We start from the raw sequence: 21,389 nt of genomic DNA on the forward strand, positions 1-21,389 counted from the left end.
TTTACAATTAACCCCTTAACGACCTTGGACGTACTGAGTACGTCATGGTGACATGGTGCTAAACGACCCATGACATACTCAGTACGTCATGGCGAAATCGCGGTCCCGGAGCCCCGGGGAGTGAAATTTGTTTACTTAAACGGTAGATTCGGGAAGGAGGGGACCTCTGCCTGACCTCAGGAGGGGTGGTGCCTCCTCCCCGAACCTACAGAGGCTGTGATTGGCTGACGAACGCCGCTCAGCCAATTACAGCCACTGTAATGTTCCAGCCATTGAAAATGGCTGGAACATTGAAATCCAGCCCTGATCAGTGCTGCTGTAGCACTGGCCATTGGCTGGAGCTGGGTGATCGATGCTTCACCCGCCCCCAGCTCTGATTGGAGAGACCGGTCTTGTGACCGCTCTCTCCAATCAATGTGGATCTGCGGCCTGTGACCGTCCCTGGAAGCCGAGGAGAGCGGTAAGTTGTTGTCCCCGTCGCCCGCCCCAGTCCCCGATCGCCCCGCCACTGCTCCCGCTTCACCGCTGTCCCCGCCGCTGCTCCCGCTTCACCGCCGCTGTCTCCGATCGCCCCGCCGCTGCTCCCGCTTCACCGCCGCTGTCTCCGATCGCCCCGCCGCTGCTCCCGCTTCACCGCTGTCCCCGCCGCTGTCTCCGATCGCCCCGCCGCTGCTGCCGCTGTCTCCGATCGCCCCGCCGCTGCTGCCGCTTCACCGCTGTCCCCGCCGCCATGCTCCCGATGCACCGCTGTCCCCGCCGCCATGCTCCCGATGCACCGCTGTCCCCGCGCCATGCTCCCGATGCACCGCTGTCCCCGCCGCCATGCTCCCGATGCACCGCTGTCCCCGCCGCCATGCTCCCGATGCACCGCTGTCCCCGCCGCCATGCTCCCGCTTCACCGCTGTCCTCGCCGCCATGCTCCCGATGCACCGCTGTCCCCGCCGCCATGCTCCCGATGCACCGCTGTCCCCGCCGCCATGCTCCCGCTTCACCGCTGTCCCCGCCGCCATGCTCCCAATGCACCGCTGTCCCCGCCGCCATGCTCCCGCTTCACCGCTGTCCCCGCCGCCACTCCCGATCCACCGCTGTCCCCGCCGCCATGCTTCCGATGCACCGCTGTCCCCGCCGCCATGCTTCCGATGCACCGCTGTCCCCGCCGCCATGCTTCCGATGCACCGCTGTCCCCGCCGCCATGCTTCCGATGCACCGCTGTCCCCGCCGCCATGCTCCCGATGCACTGCTGTCCCCGCCGCCATGCTCCCGATGCACCGCTGTCCCCGCCGCCATGCTCCCGCTTCACCGCTGTCCCCGCCGCCATGCTCCCGCTTCACCGCTGTCCCCGCCGCCATGCTTCCGATGCACCGCTGTCCCCGCCGCCATGCTTCCGATGCACCGCTGTCCCCGCCGTCATGCTTCCGATGCACCGCTGTCCCCGCCGCCATGCTTCCGATGCACCGCTGTCCCCGCCGCCATGCTTCCGATGCACCGCTGTCCCCGCAGCCATGCTTCCGATGCACCGCTGTCCCCGCCGCCATGCTCCCGATGCACCGCTGTCCCCGCCGCCATTCTCCCGATGCACCGCTGTCCCCGCCGCCATGCTCCCGCTCCACCGCTGTCCCCGCCGCCACTCCCGATCCACCGCTGTCCCCGCCGCCATGCTCGCCACTGTCCCCGCACCCACCTTTTTCAGCCGCTGCTGCCCCCGAATCGGCCCCCACTGTTCCCGATCGGCGGCCGCCGCCGCCTCCTTCATCGGCTGCCCCTTCTTCTCCATCGCCACACCACCTATCCCTCCATGTGCTGCAAGCCACCCTCCCCCCACGTGGGGGGAGGGTGGCTTGCAGCACATGTGGGGGGAGGGTGGCTTGCAGCACATGTGGGGGGAGGGTGGCTGGCTTGCAGCACATGTGGGGGGAGGGTGGCTGGCTTGCAGCACATGTGGGGGGAGGGTGGCTGGCATGTGCTGGAAGCCACCCCCCCCCCACATGTGCTGCAAGCCAGCCACCCTCCCCCCACATGTGCTGCAAGCCAGCCACCCTCCCCCCACATGTGCTGCAAGCCAGCCACCCTCCCCCCACATGTGCTGCAAGCCAGCCACCCTCCCCCCACATGTGCTGCAAGCCAGCCACCCTCCCCCCACATGTGCTGCAAGCCAGCCACCCTCCCCCCACATGTGCTGCAAGCCAGCCACCCTCCCCCCACATGTGCTGCAAGCAAGCCACCCTCCCCCCACATGTGCTGCAAGCCACCCTCCCCCCGGGGCCCCCCCTCCTCCATGTGCCATCTCTCTCTCCCATCAGACTCTGCCCCCCTCCCCGATCTGCTGCCTGCTCTCTCCCATTTTCCATCTACTGCCCCCTCTCACCCTCCTCGATCTGTTGCCTCCTTCATCTGCTGCCTCTTCTGTCTGCTGTGATCCTGCTGCCTAGATCCATCCTGTAAGGTAGGTATCCCCATCTCGCCTTCCCCCCCATCCTCTGCCGCTCCTCCATCCACTGCGCCATTTCCCATCCATCCGCTGCGCCATTTCCCATCCATCCGCTGCGCCATTTCCCATCCATCCGCTGCGCCATTTCCCATCATCCCTCCGCTGCGCCCTTTCCCATCCTCTGCCGCTCCTCCACCCGCTGTGCCCTTTCCCATCTTCCATCCGCTGCGCCCTTTCTCATCTGCCACCCCGCCCTCTCGCATCGCATTATCCAGCGCAGTTGCTCGCTTCCAGACTGCAGTGGATGATGCGATGCGAGACTCGTGCATTGCTCTCACGTTTGGCACTGGTCTTAGTGGCAGGCGCTCTTTTTTTTTTTTTTTTTTTTTTTTTACTGATGTCTGTATTTTTTATTTCGCCAAACTAATTTTTTTTGTATGGGGGGGGTCTAGTTTCCAAAATGGGATCACATGTGGGGGAGCTTCATTGTTTAGGCACCTCAGGGGGTCTCCAAATGAAACATGGCGTCTGCTAATAATTCCAATCAATTTTACTGTGAAATGGCGCTCCTTCTCTTCTGAGCCCCGCCGTACGCCCAAACAATTGATTTCCACCACATATGAGGTACCTGTGTACTCAGGAGAAATTGCACAATACATTTTATGGTGCATTTTTTCCTGATACCCTTGTGGAAAAAAAAGCTACCTGTTTGAAAAAACAATTTTGTGGTAAAAAAAAGAATAAAATATTTTCACGGCTGAACATTACAAACGTTTGTGAAGCCTCCAGGGGTTCAAAGTGCTCACTAAACAGCTAGATAAATTCCATGAGGGGTCTAGTTTCCAAAATGGGGTCAATTGTGGGGGAGCTCCATTGTTTAGGCACTTCAGGGGGGTCTCCAAATGAAACATGGCGTCCGCTAATAATTCCAACCAATTTTGCTGTGAAATGGCGCTCCTTGCCTTCCGAGTCCTGCCGTGCGCCCAAACATTTGATTTCCACCACATATGGGGTATCTGCGTACTCAGGAGAAAATGCACAATACATTTTATGGTGCATTTTTTCCTGATACCCTTGTGATAAAAAATGCTACCTGGTTGAAGCAACAGTTTTTTGTTAAGAAAATTATTTTTTCTTTTCACGGCTCAACGTTATAAACTTCTGTGAAGCCCCCAGGGGTTCAAAGTGCACATCAAACATCTAGAAAAAATATTTGAGGGCTCTAGTTTCCAAAATGGGGTCATTTGTGGGGGAGCTCCATTGTTTAGGCACCTCAGGGAGTCTTCAAACCCGACATGGTGTCCGCTAATGAGTGCAGCTAATTTTGCACTCAAAAATTCAAATGGCGCTCCTTGCCTTCCGAGTCCTACCGTGTGCCCAAACATTTGATTACCACCACATATGGGGTATCTGCGTACTCAGGAGAAAATGCACGATACATTTTATGATGCATTTTTCCTGATACCCTTGTGAAAATACTAATTTTTATGGCTAAAGTAACATTTTTGTGTTAAAAAAGTAAAATTTTCATTTTTTCGTCTACATTGCTTTGGTTGCTGTGAAGCTCCTAAAGGGTTAATAAACTTCTTGGATGTGGTTTTGAGCAGAGTGAGGGGTGCAGATTTTAGAATTGGGTCACTTTTGGGTATTTTCTGTCGCCTAGGTTTCTCAAATCACTCCAAATGTGATGTGGTACCTAAACAATTTTTTTTTGTAAATTTTGTTGGAAAAATGAGAAATTGGTGATGAACTTTGAACCCTTCTAACTTCCTAACGGAAATTTTTTTTTTTTCAAAAATTGCGCTGGTGTAAAGTAGACATGTGGGAAATGTTATTTAGTAACTTTTTTGTGACATATCTCTCAGATTTATGGGCATAAAATTTCAAATTTTGAAAATTGCAAAATTTTCAAAATTTTCGCCAAATTTCCGAAATTTTCACAAATAAACGCAAAACATATCGGCCTAAATTTACCACTGACATGAAGTACAATATGTCACGAAAAAACAATCTCAGAATCGCCAGGATCCGTTGAAGTGTTCCAGAGTTATAACCTGTCAAAGTGACACTTGTCAAAATTGCAAAAAATGGCCGGGTCTTTAAGGTGAAAACAGGCTGGGGGCTGAAGGGGTTAAGAGGGGACATGTACAGACAATATGAGACAATACAAAATAACAAAATTCAGATACCAGGAGGAGTGAGGGCCCTGCTCGTAAGCTTACAGTCTATGAGGAAATAGGGGAGACACAAAAGGTGAATGGGGGGACAAGATCCCTAGTGCCAAAAATCCCAGGATGACCCGCCAATACAGAACAATGAATCTCGGACAGAACTGTAGTCCTCCATTGATCAGGAACATAAAGCTTCCCCACAGGACATCTCTCAGGTTTATCCCCCTGAAATCTTTCAAGTGTCAACCTTAAATTGGGCGGAAGAGCGAAGAGAACCTCACCCTCATTCAGGATGCCAGATGGCTCCGCAAAATCCAGAGAATCAGCAAAGAAACTCCTAGAGAGCATCGGCTTTAATATTCTTAGTGCGCGGAAGAGAAGAGACCACAAAATTGAAACGTGTAAAAAATAGAGCCCACCTAGCCTGCCTAGGATTCAGTTTCTTGGCAGATTCAAGATAGGTCAAATTCGTATGATCAGTGAGCACCACAATTTGGTGTCTCGTTCCCTCCAGCCAGTGTCTCCATTCCGCAAAGGCCCACTTCATTGCCAATAATTCCCGATTACCAACAGCATAATTTCGTTCAGATGGAGAAAATTTCCGAGAGAAGAAGGCACAAGGTTTAAGCTTGGAGGTACTAGGATATCTTTGAGACAAAACTGCACCTGCTCCAATCTCTGAAGCATCTATCTCCACTTGAAATGGAAGAGAAATATCAGGTTGCTGCAGGACTGGGGCAGAAGTGAACCTCTTTTTAAACTCCTAGAAGGCCATGATTGCTTCTGAAGTCCAATGCTCAACATCAGCTCCCTTTTTGGTCAAATCAGTCAAAGGATTATTCACACTGGAAAAATTGCCTTTTGGAATTACAGTAGAAATTGGCAAAACCCAAAAATTTTTTAAGGGATTTCAAAGAGGTTGGCTGAACCCAGTCATGAATGGCCTGAACCTTGACCGGATCCATTTCAATAGAAACCAAGGACAAAATAAACCCCAAAAAGGAAATTTTCTGCATGCCAAAGAAACATTTTGATCTTTTAACGTACAATGAATGTTCCCTAAGTATCTGAAAAACTTTACGAAGCTGCTGAACATGAGCATCTCAATCATCAGAAAAAGTCAAAATATCATCCAAATAGACAATGAGAAATTTGCCAATTAGATCTCGAAAAATATAATTCATAAATGATTGAAAGACGGAGGGGGCATTAGTTAGCCGAAAAGACATCACTAGGTACTCAAAATGCCCCTCAGGGGATTAAAGACCGTCTTCCATTTATCACCCTCCTTAATGCGAATGAGATTGTACGCTCCACTAAGATCAAGTTTCGTAAACCACTTAGCTCCCTTTACTCTGGAAAACAGGTCTGACATCATGGGCAATGGATATTGATATTTAATAGTGATTTTATTAAGGTGGCGATAGTCAATACAAGGTCTCAATGACCCATCCTTCTTGGACACAAGGAAAAAAACGGCACCCATAGGTGACGAGGATAGTCGAATATGACCTTTTTCCAATGATTCCTTAATATAGGTTCTGATAACATCATGTTCGGGAACAGATAGATTGAAGAACCGTCCCTTAAGAAACTTGCAACCTGGCACCAAGTCAATGGCACACTCACATTCCTTGTGGGGGGGGCAAAGAATCAGAACCAGTCTCATAAAACACGTCAAGAAAATCTGAAAAATCCTGCACCGGGGGGGGAAATAACCAAGGGAATCCTAGCACCAAAACATCGTGCAAGCCGTGCAATACTAAAAATGTATAATCCTCCTGATGAGCTGGGTCAACCTTCATAGTTACCTGGGTCCAAAACTGGGGTCTATTTTCAGCTAGGGGAGTAGCATCAATGTCCCTTAAAGGAATGGGAGTCTGTAAAGGTACCATAGGAAAACCACAATTCTTAGCAAAACCAAAATCTATCAGGTTCAGGGCGGCCCCTGAATCAAGAAAGGCCGTAGCCGAAAATGAGGATAAGGATCAAATCAAAGAGACAGACAAAAGAAATTTAGGTTGCACAGTACCCACAGTAAATGAACAAACAAATCTCTTTTCCTGTTTAGGGCAGACAGAAATAGTGTGAGCCCCATCCCCACAATAGAAACACAACTTATTTTTCCATCTAAACCCCTGCCGTTCAGCATTACAAAAAACCCTATTACACTGCATAGACTCTGAAAACTGTTCCGCAAGCAATACATCAGCACGCATTGTTTTGCGCGCTCGTAAATGCCTATCAAGGCATTAAAACCAGAAGGAGAAGGAAATCCCACCATAACATCCTTCACTGCATCCGCGAGACCCTTACGAAAAAGTGCTGCAAGAGCATCATCATTCCACTTGGTAAGGACCGCCACTTTCTGAATTTCTAACAAAAAACTTCAGCGGAATCCTGACCCTGGATCAAAGCCAACAAGGCTTTCTCTGCTTGATCAATAACATTGGGTTCATCATACAAACAACCCCAGGGCCTGAAAAAAGGAGTCCACAGTAGCAAGAATCGGATTATGAGGAGCCAATGAAAAAGCCCAGTCCTGAGGGTCACCGCACAACAAGGAGATGACAATCCTAACCTGCTGCACGGGACTCCCTGAGGACTTAGGGACTTAGGCTTTAAGGCAAAAAAAAAATTACAATTATTTTTAAAGTTCAAAAATTTAGATCTATCCCCCGAAAATAATTCAGGAACAAGAAATTTAGGTTATAAAACAGGATTCTGTATAAGATACGCTGAAATTGCCTGGACTTCAGAGGAGAGATGCGCAACACGCTCAACCAACTGTTCTGTATCCATGTCAACAAAAAATCTTCCATGGTACCAAAAGAATAAGAGGAAAAATAAATAGAGACAAAAAAAATATTTTCCCTTTTTATTTTTTTTTGTAGGCCGGTTATACTGTTATGATCCGGTAACCGTGGAAGATTACAACAAACTCCCAATGGTGAAAAAACACCAAGAAAACAGGAGTAGTTGGAACCTGGGCTGACCACAATCCCCTATCAGACCACACTAGAAGTAGCCGTGGAGCGTTCCTAAAAACCTAGACACCTCGTCACAGCCTAAGAAACTAGCTACGCCTTACAGAGAGAAATGAGGAAATCTACGTTGCCTCAGAGAAGTCCCCAAAGAAGTAGATAGCCCCCCACATATAAAGATTACGGTGATGTAGGAAAACACAATACGCAGATAGGCAAAATAGATTTAGCAAAGGCGAGGCCCAACTAACTTGATACAAAGAAAAGGAAAGGAAACTGATTGTGGTCAGTGCAAAATCCCTATAGAAGAATAACAAACTCCTGATAGTAAAAAATGGCCCTTGAGGTCGAACGACCTCACCCTCACTATATCAGATACTCCTGTAAATAATGGGAGAACAAAATATAAAAAACCCCACAAAAATACAGAAGAGCAAATAATCAAGTTAGACTGGGAGAAAATCCCTTTTCCTGCAGGAGAACTAGCAAAGGGGAACCCCCATGCTCACAACACCAGAGAAACCAAACTTCACCTGCAAGAAAACAGATACAAAGCAAAACAAGGAAAAACAACCACCCTAAGGTGTAAACCAGGAAGCAAATAATAAACTGAGAACTTATCTGCAGAAGTCTTGCTCAGGGAAACAGGGACGGACAGAACTCCAAGCCAGGAACAGAGATTGAGGAAAATAAAATTATAACCGGCGCCAGCAAGGCAAAAAGTGCTCTCCTATATTCCTATATAGACCAGACTTATCTGCAATACCTCCATTTATGTTTTAAGGTACAACTTATTTTGTTTTTTCACAGTGTGCGACTGTTCCCCTTTTTTCTTGTATTTATACACATAATAATAATTTATTCATTTATATAGCGCTATTAATTCCATAGCACTTCACATACATCACCCAGATACGCACCTGTCCACATTGTATAGGTGCTGCCAGCCCGGTTTGAAGTCAGGTTAGTACCAGCATGGGGAACCAGCAAGGGAACCCCTGTTTCATTCTGTTTTTGTCCTATTGTTCCTATTGTATAATATATAAATATAAATATAAATATATATATTATATATATATATATATATATATATATATATAAATATATATATATATACACATATACATACCTCTAGCAAAAAATAAGAGACCACTGCAAAATTGTCAGTTTTTCTGATATTTCTTTTTATAGGTATATTTTTGAGAAAAATGTAAATTGTTCTTTCTTCTATAAGCTACTCACAACATGTCTCCGAATTTCCAAGCAATACATTTTGTATTTATTTTCTGAAATGAGAAATGGTCAAAACAATAAAAAAACATTGCTTTCAGACCTCAATGCCAAGAAAACAACATAAACATTCAGAAACAACAATACTAAGAATAGAACAAAGGGAGACAGGGCAGCACTCTCCGATATACTGGGACTATTTTATTTTTCCATGCTGACAGGTGAAACAGACATGAGGGAATGAAGGGAGGGGAGCACGAGGTCGACGGTACCGTTTCGCACCTCTAGGGGTGCTTTCACGGGTCCATACACAGTAAAACGTGAGTGCCATACATTTTCAATTACTTAAATGCTATAGGCAAAAATTTCGTATTGAAAAAATATTTTATCTTTTTCTACTTTATTATCAATATAGGTTTCAACTTGATTCCTATATTGATAATAAACTAGAAAAAGATAAAATATTTTTTCAATACGAAATTTTTGCCTATAGCATTTAAGTAATTGATAATATTCCATTTAGAAGAGAAATTTTTACTCTGTTATTATAGTGGAGTACTATATTACAATAACTTTGGACTATTAATATGGAATATTTTTGATATAGAGGGAATTTATTATATAGTGAAATGTGTTCATATATAAAAATATAAAATAAAAATTTGATGAACAAGAATTATCTTCATATAATAAATTTATAAAAATTATAGGATAAAAAGCTGATATATTTTCATAAGGCTGTCAATTGAAGTTTGGAAATATTCTCTGCTAAAAATGTTAGATCATTATCGGACCGGTAATAAGATTACAGCTATAACATTAGTGCGATCCAATGTATTGTGATTTATTTGCAAAATGTGAATGTTTTTAATTATGTTTTAAACATTAACACGTGAGCCAGTAATTCTCTATTTAAATGTATGGCACTCACGTTTTACTGTGTATGGACCCGTGAAAGCACCCCTAGAGGTGCGAAACGGTACCGTCGTCCTCGTGCTCCCCTCCCTTCATTCCCTCATGTCTGTTTCACCTGTCAGCATGGAAAAATAAAATAGTCCCAGTATATCGGAGAGTGCTGCCCTGTCTCCCTTTGTTCTATGGATATATCTGTAAAAATTGGGCAATAGCACCTCGGTAAGGGACCTGTGGATCCATCAAGATCGGAAAAAAAAGGCTCACTGTGACACCCGACAAGCCAAGGATATAACCAAGGGAACATCACACTGAATTGTGTTTGGTACAGGAATACTACAATACCTCCAGTATAGGTAAGCAGTGCGGTGCACATTCCTCTTTTGTTATTTCAAACAATACTAAGAATGTTTTAACTCAGAAAGAGTTCTGAAATCAATATTTTGTGGAATAACCATGATTTTTAATCACAGCTTTCATGCGTCTTGGCATGGTTTCCACCAGTCTTTCACAGTGCTTTTGGGTGACCTTATGCCACTCCTGGTGCAAAAATGTAAGCCATTCTTCTTTGTTTGATGGCTTGTGACTATCCATATTCCTCTTGATTACATTCCAGATGTTTTCAGTGGGGTTCAAGTCAGGAGATTGGGCTGGCCATGACAGGGTTTTGATGTGGTGGTCCTTCATCCACGCATTGATTGACCTAGCTTTGTGGCATAGCGCGTTATATACATTACAGGCCAAAGGTTTGGACACACCTTCTCATTCAAAGAGTTTTCTTTATTTTCATGACTCTGAAAATTGTAGCTTTACATTGAAGGCATCAAAACTATGAATTACCCCCTGTGGAATGAAATACTTAAAAAAGTGTGAAACAACTGAAAATATGTCTTATATTCTAGGTTCTTCAAAATAATCACCTTTTGCTTTGATTACTGCTTTGCACACTCTTGGCATTCTCTTGATGAGCTTCAAGAGGTAGTCACAAGAAATGGTCTTCCAACAGTCTTGAAGGAGTTCCCAGAGATGCTTAGCACTTGTTGGCCCTTTTGCCTTCACTCTGCGGTCCAGCTCACCCCAAACCATGTCGATTGGGTTCAGGTCTGGTGACTGTGGAGGCCAGGACATTCTGGCGTAGCACCTCATCACTCTCCTTCTTAATCAAATAGCCCTTACACAGCCTGGAAGTGTGTTTGGGGTCATTGTCCTATTGAAAAATAAATGATGGTCCAACTAAGTGCAAACCAGATGGAATAACATGCTGCTGCAAAATGCTGTGGTAGCCATGCTGGTTGAGTACGCCTTCAATTTTGAATAAATCCCCAACAGTGTCACCAGCAAAGCAACCCCACACCATCACACCTCCTCCTCCATGCTTCACGGTGTGAACAAGGCATGTAGAGTCCATTCGTTCACCTTTTCTGTGTCGCACAAAGACACGGTTGTTGGATCCAAAGATCTCAAATTTGGACTCATCAGACCAAAGCACAGATTTCCACTGGTCTAATGTCCATCCCTTGTGTTCTTTAGCCTAAACAAGTCTCTTCTGCTTGTTGCCTGTCCTTAGCAGTGGTTTCCTAGCAGCTATTTTACCATGAAGGCCTGCTGCACAAAGTCTCCTCTTAACAGTTGTTCTAGAGATGTGTCTGCTGCTAGAACTCTGTGTGGCCTTGACCTGGTCTCTAATCTGAGCTGCTGTTAACCTGCGATTTCTGAGGCTGGTGACTCGGATAAACTTATCCTCCTCAGCAGAGGTGACTCTTGGTCTTCCTTTCTTGGGGCAGTCATCATGTGAGCCAGTTTCTTTGTAGCGTTTGATGGTTTTTGCCACTGCACTTGGGGACACTTTCAAAGTTTTTCCAATTTTTTGGACTGACTGACCTTCATTTCTTAAAGTAATGATGGCCACTTGTTTTTCTTTACTTAGCTGCTTTTTTCTTGCCATAATACAAACTCTAACAGTCTATTCAGTAGTACTAGCTGTGTATCCACCAGACTTCTGCACAACACAACTGATGGTCCCAACCCCATTTAGGCTAAGTTCACACATCCTGTGTTTTCAATCCGTCAGGTCCGTCAGCAACGGATCAGTCATTTTCAAGATGTCAACTGATGCAACTGATGTGTTTTTCACAGGATTCCTTTCACAGGAATCCTGTGAAAAAACGGATCAGTTGCGTCCGTTACATCCGCTGTGCGTCCGTTTTTTGACGGATCAGTCATGATCCGTCTGTGTTTGGGACAGCCCAGTGGGCGTGCCAAGCATGCTGGGCATGCTCAGTAGAGCATGACGGAATCCTGCGCTGGATTCCGTTGTAAGACGGATTACGACGGAATCCAGCACCATAGACATGCATTACAAGCTTGACGGATGGCGACGGATTCCTGCGCGGCGCGTTAATTTTGACGGCCCAAAAAACGTTACATTCTGCGTTGCTCCCCGCTCGGCGGTCAGTCAAAAACGACGGACCGCGATGCAGCGGATGCAACGCAGGGTCATCAGTCGCAATCCGTCACTAATAGAAGTCTATGGGGAAATACAGGATTCCTGCAAAATATTTTGCAGGATTCCGTAATTCCTCAAGGCTACGGATTGTGACTGATGCAAAACACAGGATGTGTGAACTTAGCCTTATAAGGCAAGAAATCCCACTTCTTAAACCTGACAGGGCACACCTGTGAAGTGAAAACCATTTCCAGTGACTACCTCTTGAAGCTCATCAAGAGAATGCCAAGAGTGTGCAAAGCAGTAATCAAAGCAAAAGGTGGCTACTTTGAAGAACCTAGAATATAAGACATATTTTCAGTTGTTTCACACGTTTTTGTTATTTCATTCCACATGTTTTAATTCATGATTTTGATGCCTTCAATGCGAATCTACAATTTTCAGAGTCATGTAAATAATGAAAACTCTTTGAATGAGAAGGTGTGTCCAAACTTTTGGTCTGAACTATATAGTGTGTGTGTCTGCCCCCTCCCGCACACTATGGGCCACGTTCCCCCAGATGTTGCTCCTGTGGCCGCAGCGCAGAGCGGCTGCACTAGGCCGCTGTCACCAGTAGGGGGAGCAGGAGGAGGTGCCCTGAGCGGTGCATCCTGGGAAATAAACCAACATGGGGAGCAGCTCCGGGATCAGCATGCCCTCCAGTCCCCCGGAGTGAGCGCCCGACGTGACCCCCTCCGCACGGCCGCTGCGTCACCGCCTCCCGTGGACGATGTGAGGGGGCTGGAAGCCAGGAACCGCAGCCTCTCCCGGATGATGGACAGGAACTACCCGACTCCCACCTTCACCGACCCGCTGGCCCCCGCCTCCCCCGCCGCCTGGGCCTACGAGCGGAGCGCGGCCGGGATAAAACCCAGGTATGAAGGGCTGCTAGGTTGGGGAGGCGGGATAGGAAAGTCCGAGGATGTGAGGCCTCGTCCTCCAGGCCGGGATTCCCCTCCTGTCAGCGGCCAGGCGTAAATCGGAGGGAGGGGCTCCCACTCTGTGTACGGGGAGGACGGTCACCACAGCCCGGGGATCCTCCCCAGAGCAGGCCGGGCCCAGCACTGACACCCGATCCAGGCGTGCTCTGCACGGTCACCCCGCACTCACTCTCCCAGCACCCCCTCTCCTCTGCGGCCTGAGGCTCTGTAGCTGTCTGGCCAGTACAACTCTATCCTGCTCCATCTGCTGAGGCTGGGACTTGTGGTGTCACAACAGCTGGCACAGGCAGCAGAGTTATCCTGCCCAGCACTACAGTGACAGCAGCGTGTCCAGGGTGGTGAGGGAGAGGGCACTCCTGGAGTGAGTGTGTGTGGCGGGGGAGAGGGCACTCCTGGAGTGAGTGTGTGTGGCGGGGGAGAGGGCACTCCTGGAGTGAGTGTGTGTGGCGGGGGAGAGGGCACTCCTGGAGTGTGTGTGTGTGTGTGGCGGGGAGAGGGCACTCCTGGAGTGAGTGTGTGTGTGTGTGTGTGTGTGTGGCGGGGGAGAGGGCACTCCTGGAGTGAGTGTGTGTGTGTGTGGCGGGGGAGAGGGCACTCCTGGAGTGAGTGTGTGTGTGGCGGGGGAGAGGGCACTCCTGGAGTGAGTGTGTGTGTGTGTGGTGGGGGAGAGGGCACTCCTGGAGTGAGTGTGTGTGTGTGTGTGTGGCGGGGGAGAGGGCACTCCTGGAGTGAGTGTGTGTGTGTGTGTGTGTGGCGGGGGAGAGGGCACTCCTGGAGTGAGTGTGTGTGTGTGTGTGTGGGGCGGGGGAGAGGGCACTCCTGGAGTGAGTGTGTGTGTGTGTGTGTGTGTGGCGCGGGGGAGAGGGCACTCCTGGAGTGAGTGTGTGTGTGTGTGGCGGGGAGAGGGCACTCCTGGAGTGAGTGTGTGTGTGTGTGTGTGTGTGTGGCGGGGGAGAGGGCACTCCTGGAGTGAGTGTGTGTGTGTGTGGCGGGGGAGAGGGCACTCCTGGAGTGAGTGTGTGTGTGGCGGGGGGAGAGGGCACTCCTGGAGTGAGTGTGTGTGTGTGTGGTGGGGGAGAGGGCACTCCTGGAGTGAGTGTGTGTGTGTGTGTGTGGCGGGGGAGAGGGCACTCCTGGAGTGAGTGTGTGTGTGTGTGTGTGTGGCGGGGGAGAGGGCACTCCTGGAGTGAGTGTGTGTGTGTGTGTGTGTGGCGGGGGAGAGGGCACTCCTGGAGTGAGTGTGTGTGTGTGTGTGTGTGTGGCGGGGGAGAGGGCACTCCTGGAGTGAGTGTGTGTGTGTGTGTGTGTGTGGCGGGGGAGAGGGCACTCCTGGAGTGAGTGTGTGTGTGTGTGTGTGTGTGGCGGGGGAGAGGGCACTCCTGGAGTGAGTGTGTGTGTGTGTGTGTGTGGGGCGGGGGAGAGGGCACTCCTGGAGTGAGTGTGTGTGTGTGTGTGTGTGTGGCGGGGGAGAGGGCACTCCTGGAGTGAGTGTGTGTGTGTGTGGCGGGGGAGAGGGCACTCCTGGAGTGAGTGTGTGTGTGTGTGGCGGGGGAGAGGGCACTCCTGGAGTGAGTGTGTGTGTGTGTGGCGGGGGAGAGGGCACTCCTGGAGTGAGTGTGTGTGTGTGTGTGTGTGGCGGGGGAGAGGGCACTCCTGGAGTGAGTGTGTGTGTGTGTGTGTGTGGCGGGGGAGAGGGCACTCCTGGAGTGAGTGTGTGTGTGTGTGTGTGTGGCGGGGGAGAGGGCACTCCTGGAGTGAGTGTGTGTGTGTGTGGGGCGGGGGAGAGGGCACTCCTGGAGTGAGTGTGTGTGTGTGTGTGTGTGTGTGGCGGGGGAGAGGGCACTCCTGGAGTGAGTGTGTGTGTGTGTGGCGGGGGAGAGGGCACTCCTGGAGTGAGTGTGTGTGTGTGTGTGGCGGGGGAGAGGGCACTCCTGGAGTGAGTGTGTGTGTGTGTGTGGCGGGGGAGAGGGCACTCCTGGAGTGAGTGTGTGTGTGTGTGTGGCGGGGGAGAGGGCACTCCTGGAGTGAGTGTGTGTGTGTGTGTGGCGGGGGAGAGGGCACTCCTGGAGTGAGTGTGTGTGTGTGTGTGTGTGGCGGGGGAGAGGGCACTCCTGGAGTGAGTGTGTGTGTGTGTGTGTGTGTGGCGGGGGAGAGGGCACTCCTGGAGTGAGTGTGTGTGTGTGTGTGTGTGTGGCGGGGGAGAGGGCACTCCTGGAGTGAGTGTGTGTGTGTGTGTGTGGCGGGGGAGAGGGCACTCCTGGAGTGAGTGTGTGTGTGTGTGTGTGGCGGGGGAGAGGGCACTCCTGGAGTGAGTGTGTGTGTGTGTGTGTGGCGGGGGAGAGGGCACTCCTGGAGTGAGTGTGTGTGTGTGTGTGTGTGGCGGGGGAGAGGGCACTCCTGGAGTGAGTGTGTGTGTGTGTGTGTGTGGCGGGGGAGAGGGCACTCCTGGAGTGAGTGTGTGTGTGTGTGGTGGGGGAGAGGGCACTCCTGGAGTGAGTGTGTGTGTGTGTGTGTGGCGGGGGAGAGGGCACTCCTGGAGTGAGTGTGTGTGTGTGTGTGTGTGGCGGGGGAGAGGGCACTCCTGGAGTGAGTGTGTGTGTGTGTGTGTGTGGGGCGGGGGAGAGGGCACTCCTGGAGTGAGTGTGTGTGTGTGTGTGTGTGGCGGGGGAGAGGGCACTCCTGGAGTGTGTGTGTGTGTGTGGCGGGGGAGAGGGCACTCCTGGAGTGAGTGAGTGTGTGTGTGTGTGGCGGGGGAGAGGGCACTCCTGGAGTGAGTGAGTGTGTGTGTGTGGCGGGGGAGAGGGCACTCCTGGAGTGAGTGAGTGTGTGTGTGGCGGGGGAGAGGGCACTCCTGGAGTGAGTGAGTGTGTGTGTGGCGGGGGGAGAGGGCACTCCTGGAGTGAGTGAGTGTGTGTGTGGCGGGGGAGAGGGCACTCCTGGAGTGAGTGAGTGAGTGTGTGTGGCGGGGGAGAGGGCACTCCTGGAGTGAGTGAGTGTGTGTGTGTGGCGGGGGAGAGGGCACTCCTGGAGTGAGTGAGTGTGTGGCGGGGGAGAGGGCACTCCTGGAGTGAGTGTGTGTGTGTGTGTGTGGCGGGGGAGAGGGCACTCCTGGAGTGAGTGTGTGTGTGTGTGTGTGGCGGGGGAGAGGGCACTCCTGGAGTGAGTGAGTGTGTGGCGGGGGAGAGGGCACTCCTGGAGTGAGTGTGGTGTGTGTGTGTGGCGGGGGAGAGGGCACTCCTGGAGTGAGTGTGTGTGTGTGTGTGTGGCGGGGGAGAGGGCACTCCTGGAGTGAGTGTGTGTGTGTGTGTGTGGCGGGGGAGAGGGCACTCCTGGAGTGAGTGGAGTGTGTGTGTGTGTGTGTGGCGGGGGAGAGGGCACTCCTGGAGTGAGTGTGTGTGTGTGTGTGTGTGGCGGGGGAGAGGGCACTCCTGGAGTGAGTGTGTGTGTGTGTGGCGGGGGAGAGGGCACTCCTGGAGTGAGTGTGTGTGTGTGTGGCGGGGAGAGGGCACTCCTGGAGTGAGTGTGTGTGTGTGTGGCGGGGGAGAGGGCACTCCTGGAGTGAGTGGTGTGTGTTGTGGCGGGGGAGAGGGCACTCCTGGAGTGAGTGTCAGTGTGTGTGTGGCGGGGGAGAGGGCACTCCTGGAGTGAGTGTGTGTGTGTGTGTGTGTGGCGGGGGAGAGGGCACTCCTGGAGTGAGTGTGTGTGTGTGTGTGTGTGGCGGGGAGAGGGCACTCCTGGAGTGAGTGTGTGTGTGTGTGGCGGGGGAGAGGGCACTCCTGGAGAGTGTGTGTGTGTGTGGCGGGGGAGAGGGCACTCCTGGAGTGTGTGTGTGTGTGTGGCGGGGAGAGGGCACTCCTGGAGTGTGAGTGTGTGTGTGTGTGGCGGGGGAGAGGGCACTCCTGGAGTGTGAGTGTGTGTGTGTGTGTGGCGGGGGAGAGGGCACTCCTGGAGGTGTGTGTGGTGTGTGTGTGTGTGGCGGGGGGGAGAGGGCACTCCTGGAGTGTGTGTGTGTGTGTGTGTGGCGGGGGAGAGGGCACTCCTGGAGTGTGTGTGTGTGTGTGTGTGGCGGGGGAGAGGGCACTCCTGGAGTGTGTGTGTGTGTGTGTGTGTGGCGGGGAGAGGGCACTCCTGGAGTGTGTGTGTGTGTGTGTGTGTGGCGGGGGAGAGGGCACTCCTGGAGTGTGTGTGTGTGTGTGTGTGTGGCGGGGGAGAGGGCACTCCTGGAGTGTGTGTGTGTGTGTGTGTGTGTGGCGGGGGAGAGGGCACTCCTGGAGTGTGTGTGTGTGTGTGTGTGGCGGGGGAGAGGGCACTCCTGGAGTGTGTGTGTGTGTGTGTGTGGCGGGGGAGAGGGCACTCCTGGAGTGTGTGTGTGTGTGTGTGTGTGTGTGTGGCGGGGAGAGGGCACTCCTGGAGTGTGTGTGTGTGTGTGTGTGTGTGGCGGGGGAGAGGGCACTCCTGGAGTGTGTGTGTGTGTGTGGCGGGGAGAGGGCACTCCTGGAGTGTGTGTGTGTGTGTGTGGCGGGGGAGAGGGCACTCCTGGAGTGTGTGTGTGTGTGTGTGTGTGTTGTGTGTGTGGCGGGGGAGAGGGCACTCCTGGAGTGAGTGTGTGTGTGTGTGTGTGTGTGGGCCTGTGTGTGTGTGTGTGTGGCGGGGAGAGGGCACTCCTGGAGTGAGTGTGTGTGTGTGTGGCGGGGGAGAGGGCACTCCTGGAGTGAGTGTGTGTGTGTGTGTGTGTGGCGGGGGGAGAGGGCACTCCTGGAGTGTGTGTGTGTGTGTGTGTGTGTGGCGGGGGAGAGGGCACTCCTGGAGTGTGTGTGTGTGTGTGTGTGTGTGGCGGGGGGAGAGGGCACTCCTGGAGTGTGTGTGTGTGTGTGTGTGGCGGGGGAGAGGGCACTCCTGGAGTGTGTGTGTGTGTGTGTGGTGTGTGTGTGGCGGGGGAGAGGGCACTCCTGGAGTGGTGTGTGTGTGTGTGTGTGTGTGTGTGGCGGGGGAGAGGGCACTCCTGGAGTGAGTGTGTGTGTGTGTGTGTGTGTGTGTGTGGCGGGGGAGAGGGCACTCCTGGAGTGTGTGTGTGTGTGTGTGTGTGTGTGTGGGTGTGGAGGGGGAGAGGGCACTCCTGGAGTGAGTGTGTGTGTGTGGCGGGGGAGAGGGCACTCCTGGAGTGAGTGTGTGTGTGTGTGTGGCGGGGGAGAGGGCACTCCTGGAGTGAGTGTGTGTGTGTGTGTGTGTGTGGCGGGGGAGAGGGCACTCCTGGAGTGAGTGTGTGTGTGTGGCGGGGGAGAGGGCACTCCTGGAGTGAGTGTGTGTGTGTGTGTGTGGCGGGGGAGAGGGCACTCCTGGAGTGAGTGTGTGTGTGTGTGTGTGTGTGTGTGGCGGGGAGAGGGCACTCCTGGAGTGAGTGTGTGTGTGTGTGTGGCGGGGGAGAGGGCACTCCTGGAGTGAGTGTGTGTGTGTGTGTGTGTGTGGCGGGGGAGAGGGCACTCCTGGAGTGAGTGTGTGTGTGTGTGTGGCGGGGGAGAGGGCACTCCTGGAGTGAGTGTGTGTGTGTGTGGCGGGGGAGAGGGCACTCCTGGAGTGTGTGTGTGTGTGGCGGGGGAGAGGGCACTCCTGGAGTGTGTGTGTGTGTGTGTGTGTGTGTGTGTGGCGGGGGGAGAGGGCACTCCTGGAGTGAGTGTGTGTGTGTGTGGTGGGGGGGAGAGGGCACTCCTGGAGTGAGTGTGTGTGTGTGTGGGGGGGAGAGGGCACTCCTGGAGTGTGTGTGGCGGGGGAGAGGGGCACTCCTGGAGTGTGTGTGGCGGGGGAGAGGGCACTCCTGGAGTGAGTGTGTGTGTGTGTGGCGGGGGAGAGGGCACTCCTGGAGTGAGTGAGTGTGTGTGTGTGGCGGGGGAGAGGGCACTCCTGGAGTGTGTGTGTGGCGGGGGAGAGGGCACTCCTGGAGTGTGTGTGTGTGTGTGGCGGGGGAGAGGGCACTCCTGGAGTGAGTGTGTGTGTGTGTGTGTGTGTGTGGCGGGGGAGAGGGCACTCCTGGAGTGAGTGTGTGTGTGTGTGTGTGGCGGGGGAGAGGGCACTCCTGGAGTGAGTGTGTGTGTGTGGCGGGGGAGAGGGCACTCCTGGAGTGTGTGTGTGTGTGTGTGGCGGGGGAGAGGGCACTCCTGGAGTGAGTGTGTGTGTGTGTGTGGTGTGTGTGGCGGGGGAGAGGGCACTCCTGGAGTGAGTGTGTGTGTGTGTGTGTGGCGGGGGAGAGGGCACTCCTGGAGTGAGTGTGTGTGTGTGTGTGTGGCGGGGGAGAGGGCACTCCTGGAGTGGTGTGTGTGTGTGTGTGTGGCGGGGGAGAGGGCACTCTGGAGTGTGTGTGTGTGTGTGTGTGGCGGGGGAGAGGGCACTCCTGGAGTGGTGTGTGTGTGTGTGTGTGTGTGTGGCGGGGGAGAGGGCACTCCTGGAGTGTGTGTGTGTGTGTGTGGCGGGGGAGAGGGCACTCCTGGAGTGTGTGTGTGTGTGTGGCGGGGGAGAGGGCACTCCTGGAGTGAGTATGTATGTGTGTGTGGCGGGGGAGAGGGCACTCCTGGAGTGTGTGTGGTGGGGGAGAGGGCACTCCTGGAGTGTGTGTGGCGGGGGAGAGGGCACTCCTGGAGTGTGTGTGGCGGGGGAGAGGGCACTCCTGGAGTGAGTGAGTGTGTGTGTGTGGCGGGGGGAGAGGGCACTCCTGGAGTGTGTGTGTGGCGGGGGAGAGGGCACTCCTGAGTGTGTGTGTGGCGGGGGAGAGGGCACTCCTGGAGTGTGTGTGTGGCGGGGGAGAGGGCACTCCTGGAGTGTGTGTGTGGCGGGGGAGAGGGCACTCCTGGAGTGTGTGTGTGGCGGGGGAGAGGGCACTCCTGGAGTGTGTGTGTGGCGGGGGAGAGGGCACTCCTGGAGTGTGTGTGTGGCGGGGGAGAGGGCACTCCTGGAGTGTGTGTGTGGCGGGGGAGAGGGCACTCCTGGAGTGTGTGTGTGGCGGGGGAGAGGGCACTCCTGGAGTGTGTGTGTGGCGGGGGAGAGGGCACTCCTGGAGTGTGTGTGTGGCGGGGGAGAGGGCACTCCTGGAGTGTGTGTGTGGCGGGGGAGAGGGCACTCCTGGAGTGTGTGTGTGGCGGGGGAGAGGGCACTCCTGGAGTGTGTGTGTGGCGGGGAGAGGGCACTCTGGAGTGTGTGTGTGGCGGGGGAGAGGGCACTCCTGGAGTGTGTGTGGGGCGGGGGAGAGGGCACTCCTGGAGTGTGTGTGGGGCGGGGGAGAGGGCACTCCTGGAGAGTGTGTGTGTGTGTGGGGCGGGGGAGAGGGCACTCCTGGAGAGTGTGTGTGTGTGTGTGTGGGGCGGGGGAGAGGGCACTCCTGGAGAGTGTGTGTGTGTGTGGGGCGGGGGAGAGGGCACTCCTGGAGAGTGTGTGTGTGTGTGTGGGCGGGGGAGAGGGCACTCCTGGAGAGTGTGTGTGGGGCGGGGGAGAGGGCACTCCTGGAGAGTGTGTGTGTGGCGGGGGAGAGGGCACTCCTGGAGAGTGTTGTGTGGCGGGGGAGAGGGCACTCCTGGAGTGTGTGTGGGGCGGGGGAGAGGGCACTCCTGGAGTGTGTGTGGCGGGGGAGAGGGCACTCCTGGAGTGTGTGTGTGGCTGGGGAGAGGGCACTCCTGGAGTGTGTGTGTGTGTGTGTGTGTGTGTGTGGTGGGGGAGAGGGCACTCCTGGAGTGTGTGTGTGTGGTGGGGGGGAGAGGGCACTCCTGGAGTGTGTGTGTGGTGGGGGAGAGGGCACTCCTGGAGTGTGTGTGTGGCGGGGGAGAGGGCACTCCTGGAGTGTGTGTGTGGCGGGGGAGAGGGCACTCCTGGAGTGTGTGTGTGGTGGCGGGGAGAGGGCACTCCTGGAGTGTGTGTGTGGCGGGGGGAGAGGGCACTCCTGGAGTGTGTGTGTGGCGGGGGAGAGGGCACTCCTGGAGTGTGTGTGTGTGGTGGCGGGGGGAGAGGGCACTCCTGGAGTGTGTGTGTGTGTGTGGCGGGGGGAGAGGGCACTCCTGGAGTGTGTGTGTGTGGCGGGGAGAGGGCACTCCTGAGTGTGTGTGTGTGTGTGGCGGGGGAGAGGGCACTCCTGGAGTGTGTGTGTGGCGGGGGAGAGGGCACTCCTGGGAGTGTGTGTGTGCGGGGGAGAGGGCACTCCTGGAGTGTGTGTGTGGCGGGGGAGAGGGCACTCCTGGAGTGTGTGTGTGGCTGGGGGAG

General features: G+C 53.4%; 1 protein-coding gene across 2 annotated transcripts in view; it reads left to right on the plus strand.

Annotated features, from left to right (window-relative positions):
- Window positions 1-12,804: 12,804 nt before the first annotated feature.
- The window catches only part of QSER1 (glutamine and serine rich 1), a 185,909-nt gene continuing 177,324 nt past the window's right edge, over window positions 12,805-21,389 (plus strand). For both annotated transcript variants that reach the window (XM_075325598.1, XM_075325599.1), the window contains exon 1: window positions 12,805-13,085. In XM_075325598.1, the coding sequence (XP_075181713.1) occupies window positions 12,982-13,085 (104 nt within the window). In that variant the 5' untranslated portion in view covers window positions 12,805-12,981. The remainder of the gene's footprint in view (window positions 13,086-21,389) is intronic.

The sequence above is a fragment of the Anomaloglossus baeobatrachus genome, chromosome 10 (genome assembly GCF_048569485.1).
Source record: "Anomaloglossus baeobatrachus isolate aAnoBae1 chromosome 10, aAnoBae1.hap1, whole genome shotgun sequence".
NCBI classification, from domain to species: domain Eukaryota; kingdom Metazoa; phylum Chordata; class Amphibia; order Anura; family Aromobatidae; genus Anomaloglossus; species Anomaloglossus baeobatrachus.